The sequence below is a fragment of the Amia ocellicauda genome, chromosome 4 (genome assembly GCF_036373705.1).
Source record: "Amia ocellicauda isolate fAmiCal2 chromosome 4, fAmiCal2.hap1, whole genome shotgun sequence".
NCBI lineage: Eukaryota > Metazoa > Chordata > Actinopteri > Amiiformes > Amiidae > Amia > Amia ocellicauda.
This window is the reverse complement of record NC_089853.1, coordinates 51093255-51106294: the sequence shown is the minus strand read 5'-3', so window position 1 is coordinate 51106294 and position 13040 is coordinate 51093255. Positions and strand designations below refer to the sequence as shown.

Sequence of the window (13040 nt, the reverse complement as noted above, 5' to 3'; positions counted from 1 at the left end):
AATGGTGTGGGGGATGTTTTCTTGGCACACTTTAGGCCCCTTAGTGCCAATTGGGCATCGTTTAAATGCCACGGCCTACCTGAGCATTGTTTCTGACCATGTCCATCCCTTTATGACCACCATGTACCCATCCTCTGATGGCTACTTCCAGCAGGATAATGCACCATGTCACAAAGGTCGAATCATTTCAAATTGGTTTCTTGAACATGACAATGAGTTCACTGTACTAAACTGGCCCCCACAGTCACCAGATCTCAACCCAACAGAGCATCTTTGGGATGTGGTGGAACGGGAGCTTCGTGCCCTGGATGTGCATCCCACAAATCTCCATCAACTGCAAGATGCTATCCTATCAATATGGGCCAACATTTCTAAAGAATGCTTTCAGCACCTTGTTGAATCAATGCCACGTAGAATTAAGGCAGTTCTGAAGGCGAAAGGCGATCAAACACAGTATTAGTATGGTGTTCCTAATAATCCTATAGGTGAGTGTAGATCCACTGCTGGATGAAGGCCTCCCCAAGATGTTTCCAACTGCTTCTATCTACAGCTTCTCTTGTCCATGTCATGCCTGCATCTTCCCATGTTTTATGTGGTCATCTTCTAGTAGGGAGGTCGAACATTCCCTAACAGCATTTATCAGAGTGTAGAAGCTCTCGGTGAAGAGGTTTTATTTAACATAACCAGCCACATTATTATATTTGTATAAATTGAAGAAAGTTGACAAAAAATAATGAATAATGTTAAACAAAAAGTCTTCTAAATTGTATTAATACAGATCACAGTACTTAATACTGGTAGTACGAATAAGCTTTTTATAAACATACACACAAAGAGGAAAAGTTGCTTCATTCAGTGTAGGATTGCACGCACATGAAAAATGTATAGTGTTTTCTCAGTGAATATAGCTATAATTTTATGAATATATGGAGAGAGAAATGCAAAACAACTCTGTTAGGTAGCAGTTTGGTTGCATTTGGATTTTGACTAATACTATTCTATATCAGTTTTATATTATGCTGTATTATTTTTATTATAACTTATTACCCTGACCACACAGTGATGTTAATGTCTTCTGATTGATTCACAGTAATTTCTGCACAATCTCATTGGAACATTTCTGGTGATTTATTAAACCTCAACTATTATTTTGCATGCATAAATACAGTATATATATATTTTTCTATATCTTATTTGACAGTATCTTATCTGTGGAATATAGCTATACAAATATAATTTAATAATTGCATTTAACTAAGTTTGGTCACATCCATTGGAGTCTACAAACATTGTGTTGTCATGACATTATATTGTGTGTGGTGTGTACTATTCTACAATATTGCCACAATGTTATTTGGTTAGCTGGGATAACATCATCAGTTAAGATAAATATTAGGCGGTACATCAAATGTATGGCAGAAATGTGTAACTCTATAGTGAATGAGGCAGAAAGACATTGTATACTGTTTATTCAGTTGCCATGGATATTTGACCAATGAAGTACTGAACTTTACACAGTGTGTACAATTATTCTTATTTGAAACCCGTTGTATTTGCTTTTTAAAACTTGACTATTTTGAAGATTGTGAAATTGCTGTAGGCTTAAAAGCCCTATTTCAAAAACTAAGCTCCTCAAGTATAAGAGGCAGAATTTTAGCTTCACAACTTCCCAGTGATGATATGGTTCAAAACAAGGTAAGGAAGATGTGCTCTGTAATGGTATTGACAGGCTGCTGCAGCTTTTTTGTTACAGGTTTTGCCCCTACCTCAAGGATGTTTTTTTTATCTCAACCGTGGTCCTGGAGTACACCCTGCATGTTCTAGTGTTTGCTCCAGCTATGCTCCAAATTACTACATTGAACAGTTACCTGAACTGCAAAAGTTTAATAGGACCTTTTTAATCACTGTTTGATGTGAATCAGCTGAAATCATTCAGTTTGTGATTAGAGCTCAGCTTAACAAAAAACAAATATAGTTTTATAGAGTTTAGTTTTTTTAAATAGATTTTGAAAGGCTTGTGATTATACAGCATACTTTGGTAAACAGTCTGCAGTTTTATTTTATTTTATTTTTCTTACATTATCACTGAAGGGAAAAAAAGAGAGGTTCTAAATTAAATACAAAATATATTCAAATTGAAACCTCTTTTAATTTCATTAAATACATTTCTAATCTACATTCAACAAAAACAATAAGTCTTTCAGACAATTTAACTTCCCAGCAATAAGAGTATTTTAAATAGCATATTCTCAATTTTATAGAAATCTTTTTCAACGTGGGCCAAGAGCACCACCTATTGTGCAGATATATAATTAGCACTTCAATTAGCACAGGAAGCTTGCAAGATGGCTGTAGGTTAACCTAAAGCTGGATCACAACCATGTCCTGATTTAATACTTAAGATAAAATAAAAAATAAAACGTAATAGTTTTTGTTCCATAGATAGTATACATAGAAGAGGGATGTAGGCATCACTCCAATTCAAATTATTAGTGTTCAGACAGCATATCAGAGCATATACATTTCATATAAAGCCCTGTGTTGCTTTGCAATTAAGAGCACCTGGAGAAACCCGAGACTGCTCTTTGAACCTAATCTAGGCTGGTGCATTATAAATTGAAATCAAAATGCAAAACTCTTATTCTTATAAAATTTGTATACTTATTTATTGCTATTAATGTGTTTTTCCAATGCTTAAATGTGACATAACATACAGACATTTGTATAATACTGTCCTTCCTATAGTTATTGCAGAAGTGTACAAAATCTATATGATTATCTTGCAACAGAGAGATTTTGATATACATGTTTTTTTTGTACTTGCTAGTCTTTCTGTAGTTGATAAATAGGCACAAATAGGCACAAAGTCCCAATCCGACCCTGCTAGGCGTATATGTACAGAAGGTACCCCAGTTTATCTCTGCAGTGCAGACTTCTCTGTAGTTGCAGCTCCCAAAAAAGCTGTTAGTCAACACCCACTCAATATGCACGGCTGCACAACTATAACTATAGAAAGAGACAATGCAGATACATTTTCTTAAGCTTTTATGAGCCACCTCAAATTCAAAATTGTATTCCTTTCCCCTTCCCTAAGTGTACAGTAAAGGAAGTAAGTGTGGAGCCCCTGGATTGTTTTCTACTGCATGTTCTATAATGCAAAATCATAACTTTCTTCAGAGTTCAGTCTTCTGGATCATTCCGTATGCCTCGTACAGGCTGTTCACAAGGTCTTTCTTTTCCTTCTCGGGCAAGAAACTTGAGCGAGCAGCATTTAGATTCTGCAAAACAAGAAAAAGCTAACGAAATGACTGACTTGAATAGTTATATGGTTCAGCAGAATTTATTGTTTTTATACTTTAATTCCCCTACTCCCACCCCCCAAATAAATAAGGAAATAATGCCTCCATGTATGAATAGGTTAACTGATGTTTGTCACACACACAGGCCTAGAAAATTGGGATAATATATTTTTGTCAAGCCTGTTAAATGATTGGGGTCTTGAAGGTTTAACTGGATTGAAATGGTTTGGTTTTCAAATGGGATAATGCTCCAAAGAATGCTCACCACCCTCATGAACTCCTCCTCCGTGAAGCCCATGTAGGTCTTGGCTGTTTTGTAGTCTGTGTCCAGGGTGGAGTCAAATATCAAAGGGTCATCTGTGTTCAGGGAGTAGTTGGCTTTGTCTTCTTTAAACCTTGTAAAATAAAAAAGTAACCAGATGACTGGAATTGCATGGCAACTGCTATTCAAACACAATCTGTCAGTGCAGCTTTCAATGAATGATCGGTGGTATGGATGTAGCTTTTGAAATGATTATTACTATTTTACCTAGAAAAAAAAAAACTCTCTCAGCAATTGCCAATTAACACTAACAATAGGCCAACCTGTTTATACTGGGACCAGGTTTTGAAACCTGGGTCTGGAGAGGCCCAGTCCAGCAAGTTTTATAGATCACCCTGAAATAATCCAAGACTTGGAAAAATGAATCAATAAACAAATGGATTTAGCTGAATTCATGATTTGGAAATTTAGAACAGATAAATGAATGCCCTTTTAGACCTCAAGCACCAAAGTTGAAAGAGAATTGCTTAATTGTTCAATAATGAACCTGTGTTCCCAGTCTTTAGATATTGGTGATTTGGGATGTCCAAGGACACCCTCATCAATACCAATGTTGCAGATGCCGACTACTATTTTTTTTAAGAACAGAATGTATGCACATTGTAATCCAAATATCTCTGGCCTGTTTTAATCTTAGTTGTAAAATGCATTTTTGTGTTGCACAATACTTTTCGAGTACAGCTAAATTTTTTAGACATGAAGCATATCCGTTTATGTTTGCGAAGAAGATGCAGGGATATAGATTTGACACTGCTGTGATACCAATGTTGTGGGAGATGGATTGAAAATTTAAGTAATGGGTTATTTTTGTTATGGGGAATTATTATGGGGAAAAGCAAAATCTACCTGATAGCAGGATGCTTTGAGAAATCTGCAGGGCAGGCTCCTGTGTATTTACTGGATATTGGACAGACCTGAAGGAAACAAACAAATAAGAACATGGGCAACTATTCCCTCACACAAACCAGCTGAGGGACAGATTATTACACCTGTATTCCACCAGAGGTCAGTCACTGGTTAATGTCTCACATTTATCCACACAGTTCTTGTCAATGAAAATACATATTTTTGCAAAACATTTCCGATTTTAAAATATAAGAGGAGCATGGGCCATAAAACAGTCACTATGAAAGGAAGATGTAGTTTTGGGGTGAGAATGCATACTTTATTTGTTAACCACCCCCCCCCCCCCCTTATTATTTATAAAGAGAGTGTGATGATGGGATTAGTGGTACCTTTGTTATACTCCTTTTCAGTGTTGAGAATGGGCTTAAATTATATAGGATATCTATTTTAAACCCATCCTCAAGACTAAGAAGAGGTATAACAAAGATACCAGTAATCCCATTATCATGTGTTCTCTGTAGGAAAAGGGAGAAGGGGAGGTAGGTGGGATTGGGTGGGGGGGTACATGAAAGTTGTTATACCCAGAACCCCTTCAGTTTCTCCTCTTTTGCTTGTTCTCTCAACTTTAAATTTGCCACTACAATGGGATGGCTGGTTACATACCCTGATATTAGTTATACCACATATCTAAGACTGTGCCCAGCTGGAGTCTGGAGTAACTGTCATAAAACTTTATGCCCAAATTCTCGAAACGTGCTGTTGTAGCTTTGTTTATCCAACACAGCAAATGTCTTGACAATTTGATCTACCGTGTGGTCTGCTTTGCTGATTGTGAAAGGACTTTGATGGGGAAATATTAGATTTCTGAAAAACGCAACATTATACATCATGTGTTGCTTCAACTTTATTAATTTTTTTTAAACATTTGTCGTCGTCCCCCAAACCAATCACAATGTCCCTTGAATTTTTCCTCTCATTGTTACAATCTAGTTTAAGTTTGTATACTTTTAAATTCTAAATCCAATGCCTGTTAGTTTCAAGATTACAACGTGCACTTGCACTAAGGGTGTGACCTAGAAGCTGCTGCCTGTCTCTCATTTCTCGCAGCTGCTGGACATATCCCAAATACAGGCACTTCCACTGGAACACACTTTGGCGAATAGGTATTTCAGAAGCTGTGATTTAAATGGGAACTAGCGGGTTTCCAAGAATTATGTTTATATGTGTCTTTGTGTTGCTATTGTTTGTTCCAGATTGTAAGACCTCTCTGTGTGAAGAAGTGTCTCCTGTTTTCGGTCTTGAATGCCTTGAAGCCCAATTTCCATTTGTGTCCCCGGGTCCATGTGTCCCTGCAGATCTGGAAAAGCTGCTCAGGTTTGATGTGGTCAATGCCTTTCATGATTTTGAACACTTTAATCAAGTCCCCACATAGTCTGCGCTGTTCCAGGGTGAAAAGGTTCAGTTCCCTCAGTTTCTCCGAGTAGGACATTCCCTTGAAACCTGGAATAAGTCTGGTTGTTCGCCTCTGAACTGCCTCTAGAGCAGCGATATCTTTCTTGAAGTGTGGAGCCCAGAACTGTACACAGTTTTCCAGATGAGGTTTAACTAGTGCACTGTAGTCTTAACATACGATTCAAACATCCAGTTCGATTTGATCATTAACAGTTAACCAGTTTTTCACTTGGTTTGTCCTAAAGCTCATAGTTTTTTGTAGTAGACCTCTATCTACATTCTGCATGCAATTAAACTGTGCCCTTTATCTAAAATGACATTTCTGTGCCCGTTAGCGGTACAAGCTTTCCAGTATATGTGATTAATTACCAATTTTTTATTTGCTGACACACTAATCCAGAGGTCAGCTTGTTCATATCTTTCCAAGTTAAATATTTATAAACATTTTAGAAATGCATAAACACACTACCTATACTATATGCCAAACATCCAAATAGCACATATATTTTTAACAGGCATGTGTACTATAAATTATTCAATTTGTCAAATTCCTGAATTCTATTTTCATAACCATTTACTCTTATATATAGAAACCCACTTAATTCCTAACAGACTTTATTTTTCAGCTTTGTGTATGTGTGTGTGACACTACAGTATCATATTGGGCTGTTTGGGCCCTAAATAACCATATACATTATATTGCAATATAATTAACCACTTCTTGAACTTTCATCTGTATCCAGTCAGGAGATTATTGAAATTCAACAGAGCTGAAGCTTTGCCACTGAAGGCCTAGATCAGGGGTCCCCAATTAATTTTCACAGCGTGCCAGATTTCAAAGAATGAAATCAACCAATGGGCCAGATTCCTCCCCACCCCAGACGCCTGAGAAGACCACCATTATGTATTCACCCAATCAACAAATACAAGTTACTCGAGATGACTTAAAACATGTGTTTAAACGTATCATAAAAAATACAATGTTACCTTCACTGCAATGTCACTTTTTTTTTTTCTTCATCATGATTTAGCATTTCTTCCAGCATATATATAGCACATTTTAAAAGCTCTGTTTCAGTGAAAGACTTTTTGCTTTTTGCAAGACACCATGCAACACAAAGGTAGAGTATTATTATTATTATTATTATTATTATTATTATTATTATTATTATTATTTTTATTATTTTTATTTCTTGGCAGACGCCCTTATCCAGGGCGACTTGCAACATAAGTGTAAAACAAAGTGCAAAAATACAGTTATGTAAAAGGCATCAATCATTACAAATTCAATTAAACTAAAACATAGCAATTCAAAATAATACATTTTACAATTTCCAATTTACAATTTAAACAGGCAAGTACAGTAAGTGAGGTCCTACACTTACTGTACTTGCCTGTTTAAATTGTAAATTGGAATTTGTAAAATGTATTATTTTGAATTGCTATGTTTTAGTTTAATTGAATTTGAGTATCTGAACATCCCCAAACATTAAAATAAATAGTCAGCTGTGTGTCACACATTAACCTTTCTCGAGCCGTATCTGGACCGTGGGCTGCCTATTGGGGACCCCTGGCCCAGATGTATATAATTACAATCATGCACTGGGACTGTTGGGGGGATTGTATTTTGTCAGTTAAAGCCTGATTAAAAAAATAAAAACTAATGGAAAAACCTCAGTGAGTTTAAATTTGTTTATGTATTTATTTATTCCTGGTGATACTGACCTCAAAATGCATGTTCTGCTGCAGCAGCTGTTGATAAAGCTCTTGGTCATCTATTGTGTGGTAGCCATGGCCAATTCTCTCAGCTTTCAGAATCTCTACTGCCTGAAAACAAAACATTACATGTGAAACGTATGCCCATGTTTAAGCCACAAATTTGTAGTTTGCTAGTTATTGCTTATTACTACCTAATATATTTATATTTTCCTCCTCCTGGTTGATGATTATTGGCTTTGCTAACAAATCAATACTGCACTGACTGCACCAACTCAAATTTCACAGTGACCTTGGCATTGAACAATACCTCAGTGAAAAGACTGTATGAGATTCGTGGATCGATAAGCTACGCACACATTTATGAACAAAGTGGACTGAATGGCCTCCTCTCATGTGGAGCCTCACTTATGTCTTGTGCTCTGTTACCCTGAAGCCCATTTACCTCCCTAGTAAATACAGATTTTAAAAAGCATTTATTTTCCTTTCTGGAATGATATTGACCTGGAATGGGACTTATGGAAAAAATCCACTCACCTCTTTTACAACAGAAGGGGGCCCAACCTCTCCTGCATGAACAGTTCTGTGGATTCCACTTCTGACTGCTTCCTGTAGACACCATTAATTGAAAGTTATTAAGTAGCTTATACCGAAACTTTTGCAACCTATCATAAAATCTATTCAATGTTAAACTTAACCTCTTAAGCTGACAGGCAAAAATGGGAATTTCCTTCTAAAAGGACCAGCTCTATTTCAAAAGCCCATAACTCATGCATATGGATGGTATCTTTTGAAAGGAAATCGCTTGAATATTTTTTATATATACTCAGAATTTAGCTTGGAATAACAAAATATACATAATGCAAGATAACGTGCAGATTCTTTTTTTATTGTTTCAATATGCAAAATCATGTTTCACATCACCTAAAGATCATAAGAAAGTTTATAAACGAGAGGAGGCCATTTGACCCATCATGCTCATTTGGTGTGCATTAATAACTAATGCCTCAGTTTCACTGGCTTAAACGTCCGTGCCATGCCGTGCCGGACGCGTCCCAGAGCTTTTTTTGTAAAACCAGGCCGTTGTGAAGTCCGTCCCTGTTATAGGAGGAGCAGAGCGATTGTGGGTTTGGTTTGTGTTTCAGAGAACAACACTACGAGCGATATAGCCTGATGAGGAAAGGACTTTTGTCTATTTTATTCTTTCTGCTTTACATGATTGTAAACAGTGTAATAAATACATGTTTCTATTAAGAGATGTTAGGAAGAGCTAAACATGTATAGACAACATTATATTCAGACAAACACGTTCCCATAAGAATACGTTTCCATGTGCAACAATAATACTAAATAGCAAATATGTATTGTTATTATTATCATCATAATTTGTGCTAGTATATATGTATTTTAAACGGCACAGTGTGGCTCCCTTAATTTATTACTCTTTCTGCAGATTCGTAACTGCAAACATTACTTTTTGCATATACTATTATGTATAATTTACTTAACAGACATCCTTAACCAGGGTAAACATAAGAAAGTTTACAAACGAGAGGAGGCCATTCGACCCATCGTACTCATTTGGTGTCCATTAATAACCACCTGATCCAAGGATCCTATCCAGTCTATTTTTAAATGTTCCCAAATTTTCAGCATCTACCACATTGCTGGGGAGTTTGTTCCAGATTGTGACAACTCTCTGTTTTTGGGACTGGCTAGGCCACTCCAGGACCTTAATGTGCTTCTTCTTGAGCCACTCCTTTGTTGCCTTGGCTGTGTGTTTTGGGTCATTGTCATGCTGGAATACCCATCCATGACCCATTTTCAATGCCCTGGCTGAGGGAAGGAGGTTCTCACCCAAGATTTGATGGTACATGGCCCCGTCCATCATCCCTTTGATGCGGTGCAGTTGTCCTGTCCCCTTAGCAGAAAAACACCCCCAAAGCATAATGTTTCCACCTCCATATTTGACGGTGGGGATGGTGTTCTTGGGGTCATTCCTCCTCCTCCAAACACAGCGAGTTGAGTTGATGCCAAAGAGCTCGATTTTGGTCTTATCTGACCACAACACTTTCACCTAGTTCTCCTCTGAATCATTCAGATGTTCATTGGCAAACTTCAGACGGGCCTGTACATGTGCTTTCTTGAGCAGGGGGACCTTGCGGGCGCTGCAGGATTTCAGTCCTTCATGGTGTAGTGTGTTACCAATTGTTTTCTTGGTGACTATGGTCCCAGCTGCCTTGAGATCATTAACAAGATCCTCCCGTGTAGTTCTGGGCTGATTCCTCACCGTTCTCATGATCACTGAAACTGAATCATTGAAACTCCACGAGGTGAGATCTTGCATGGAGCCCCAGACCGAGGGAGACTGACAGTTATTTTGTGTTTCTTCCATTTGCGAATAATCGCACCAACTGTTGTCACCTTTTCACCAAGCTGCTTGGCGATGGTCTTGTAGCCCATTCCAGCCTTGTGTAGGTCTACAATCTTGTCCCTGACATCCTTGGACAGCTCTTTGGTCTTGGCCATGGTGGAGAGTTTGGAATCTGATTGATTGATTGCTTCTGTGGACAGGTGTCTTTTATACAGGTAACGAGCTGAGATTAGGAGCACTCCCTTTAAGAGAGTGCTCCTAATCTCAGCTCGTTGCCGGTATAAAAGACACCTGGGAGCCAGAAATTTTGCTGATTGATAGGGGATCAAATACTTATTTCCCTCATTAACATGCAAATCAATTTATAACTTTTTTGAAATGCGTTTTTCTGGATTGTTTTGTTGTTATTCTGTCTCTCACTGTTAAAATACACCTACCATTAAAATTTTAGACTGATCATTTCTTTGTCAGTGGGCAAACGTATAAAATCAGCAGGGGATCAAATACTTTTTTCCCTCACTGTATGTAATCAAATCGCACAGTGTTGAACTTTGCCGTCGCGGTTTAATGACGATTTCCTGTAAACAAAAGACACTGCGGTAAATTAAAAATGTCTGACGACTATTTATTTACACTCGTATAAATCATTCCTAACATAGCTAGCCTATCTGTACAGTTGCAACTTACTATTGAAAATTGAGTTGTCTGCCAATTTTTCACAGATGAAATGAACACATCAACACACCCCCTTTTTGCATATAGGCTTATGGGACTGAAAAGTGCCTGGTGCTCCCATACTTTGTTTTTGAAACAGAAGCAGTATGTCATCCATGTACTTTTCACATACTACTACTTTTCACATTGCCTGATGGCCAATCTGCCTATGGTTATTGTGTACTGTTGTGTCACAGGTCTACAATAACATGATCCACTAACTCATGCTGAGATCAGCTTCATAAGGTTCCAATTTACAGAGCACTTCTGAAGAGTTTCTGCCAGTAATGGCCTAGTTAATGTAATCTTTAATATGCTACTAATATAGTCATGGATTAATAATTTTTTTGTGATTGCTGGCACTGGGTGGACTTAAAGTGCACCTGCTGACTCTTTCAAATGAGATGAGAGAGACGCGTGAGAGACTCATTTTCACATTTATGCATGATCTCATTTTGGAGCTTGAATTTTTAAGACTAGGAAGCATGGAATCTGTGACTAGTCTGTAGAGCCACTGGAAACTAGTCTTTCAAGTGATGCCAATATGTACCATAATTAGTCACACATAAGCACCTTTTGGGTAAACCTAAATTGAAATAAATGCTTCATTATTATTGTTTTAATGGTTGATCTTAGAGAGTTAGAGAATTCCGAAGTGCCGAAGTTAAATGTAAGTTGAAATCCTAACACATTCTCATTAGGCAAATTATTAGTTCATTTAATGGTCCAAATAAGTAATTGCCAGCTTGGTTGGAACAGGAATCATAAGGGACACTGGGACCCAAGGACCCAGTGATTTACATGATTTAAAAATGATTTAATTTAATAAAATAATTTAGTAGACAACACTAACAATCATATATATGGACAACACTAACACATATCATATATATCATATATATTAGAAAGTAAATGGATTTTATTTTGGCCTAGTCTTGCTTGACTAAAAGAACACCCCCAACACGATGGAATGAGCTGCTACAAAGGTGGTGTTTGGAATGGAGGAGGAATGCAAAGCAATGAATGCTGGGGATGTGCCAGCAACGTAGGCTTGGGAAGGCAGAATTCAGGCATACACTGGGGCTGTCCTTCTCTTAAACTTCAGTTTAAAACTCCATTAATGGATTAATAACTTGCAGTCAACATTATATGCCTCTGAAAGAAGTTTTAAAAACTTTACAAGATGAAGAATGTGATGAAATTATGAGATATTGTTTTGACGGTGCAAAAACAAGGATATTTATGGTACCTGCTGAAATCATAACTCTCTGGAGAGGTAATTTCCAGTGGGTCTGTTAATGTGTCATAACTCCTATATGTTTCTTAATGTTTAAAGACTGAGCTCCGAAATACCATGCAACAGAAAAATTATACAGGATTATGGAGGGAGATCACTGTCAAAAAAACTGATATGTGTAAAAAGAATGTGTACTTGCAGGTACAAATCACAAATTCCATATTTGTGAGTTACCACTCACATATATTTATGAGAGCGTTAAATCATCATCAAAAATAAGTCACAAAGGTCACAGGCCAAGACTGTGGATTGTGGAATGATTTAACAGTGCAAGAGTTCAGCTACGGAAAGCACACCTGCTTTGTGATGTGAATGCTCATGCGAAATGCTGATGCTAATGCTTTAATATGTATTGATTTATCTTGTCAAAATGCCAATTCTATATGCTAATTGCAAAACAACAGTATAATACTGCACATGTAGTATTCACTTTCTCGTGGAAATGTTGCAAACATTTTGTAGAAACTTTAAGATAAAAATGAAAACTAGAATATTGTAAAAAAATAACAAACACAAACAAAATTGTTTTAAATTGGATGTATAAAGATTAGTATACCATGTTGACTGCAACATACCTTTATTGTATTTTACTTTATTACTTTATTTACTTTATTGGATTTTGCTTGTGTAGGCTATTTTTTTTTATTATTTAATTATTCCATTTTTTTTTTTTTTAACTTAACAAAATGTCTGAAAGATTTCCACATAGACTGACCAGATTTTCAAAATTGGAAACCAGGACATATTGAAAAAATATTCACAAATATTACATAGCATCTTTTTTGAGCAACATTTTTACACAAATTACAAATTTGAATTCTCCCTCATGATCCCGATTACATTTACAGTAAGTATCGCAGATACTCTCCATTATTATTTCTCTGCGGGATAATTACATTAATTGCAGATCTGCAATTAAAAGTGCCATTTATGTTGCTTAAATCTGTACTGTATAGCCATGTGTGTATTATCATATCAGTATAAAATACACAGTAGCAGCCTATGTTCCTAACTGGTTGT

At 36.8% G+C, this 13040-nt stretch overlaps 1 protein-coding gene across 2 annotated transcripts in view; it reads right to left on the bottom strand.

The window, feature by feature from the left end:
- Positions 1-2129: 2129 nt before the first annotated feature.
- Positions 2130-13040, bottom strand: part of ada (adenosine deaminase) — a 52583-nt gene continuing 41672 nt past the window's right edge. For both annotated transcript variants that reach the window (XM_066702686.1, XM_066702687.1), the window contains 5 exons: positions 8173-8244; positions 7645-7746; positions 4468-4535; positions 3565-3694; positions 2130-3278 (listed from right to left, as the gene is read on the bottom strand). In XM_066702686.1, coding sequence (XP_066558783.1) covers positions 3174-3278; positions 3565-3694; positions 4468-4535; positions 7645-7746; positions 8173-8244 — 477 coding nt within the window. In that variant the 3' untranslated portion in view covers positions 2130-3173. The remainder of the gene's footprint in view (positions 3279-3564; positions 3695-4467; positions 4536-7644; positions 7747-8172; positions 8245-13040) is intronic.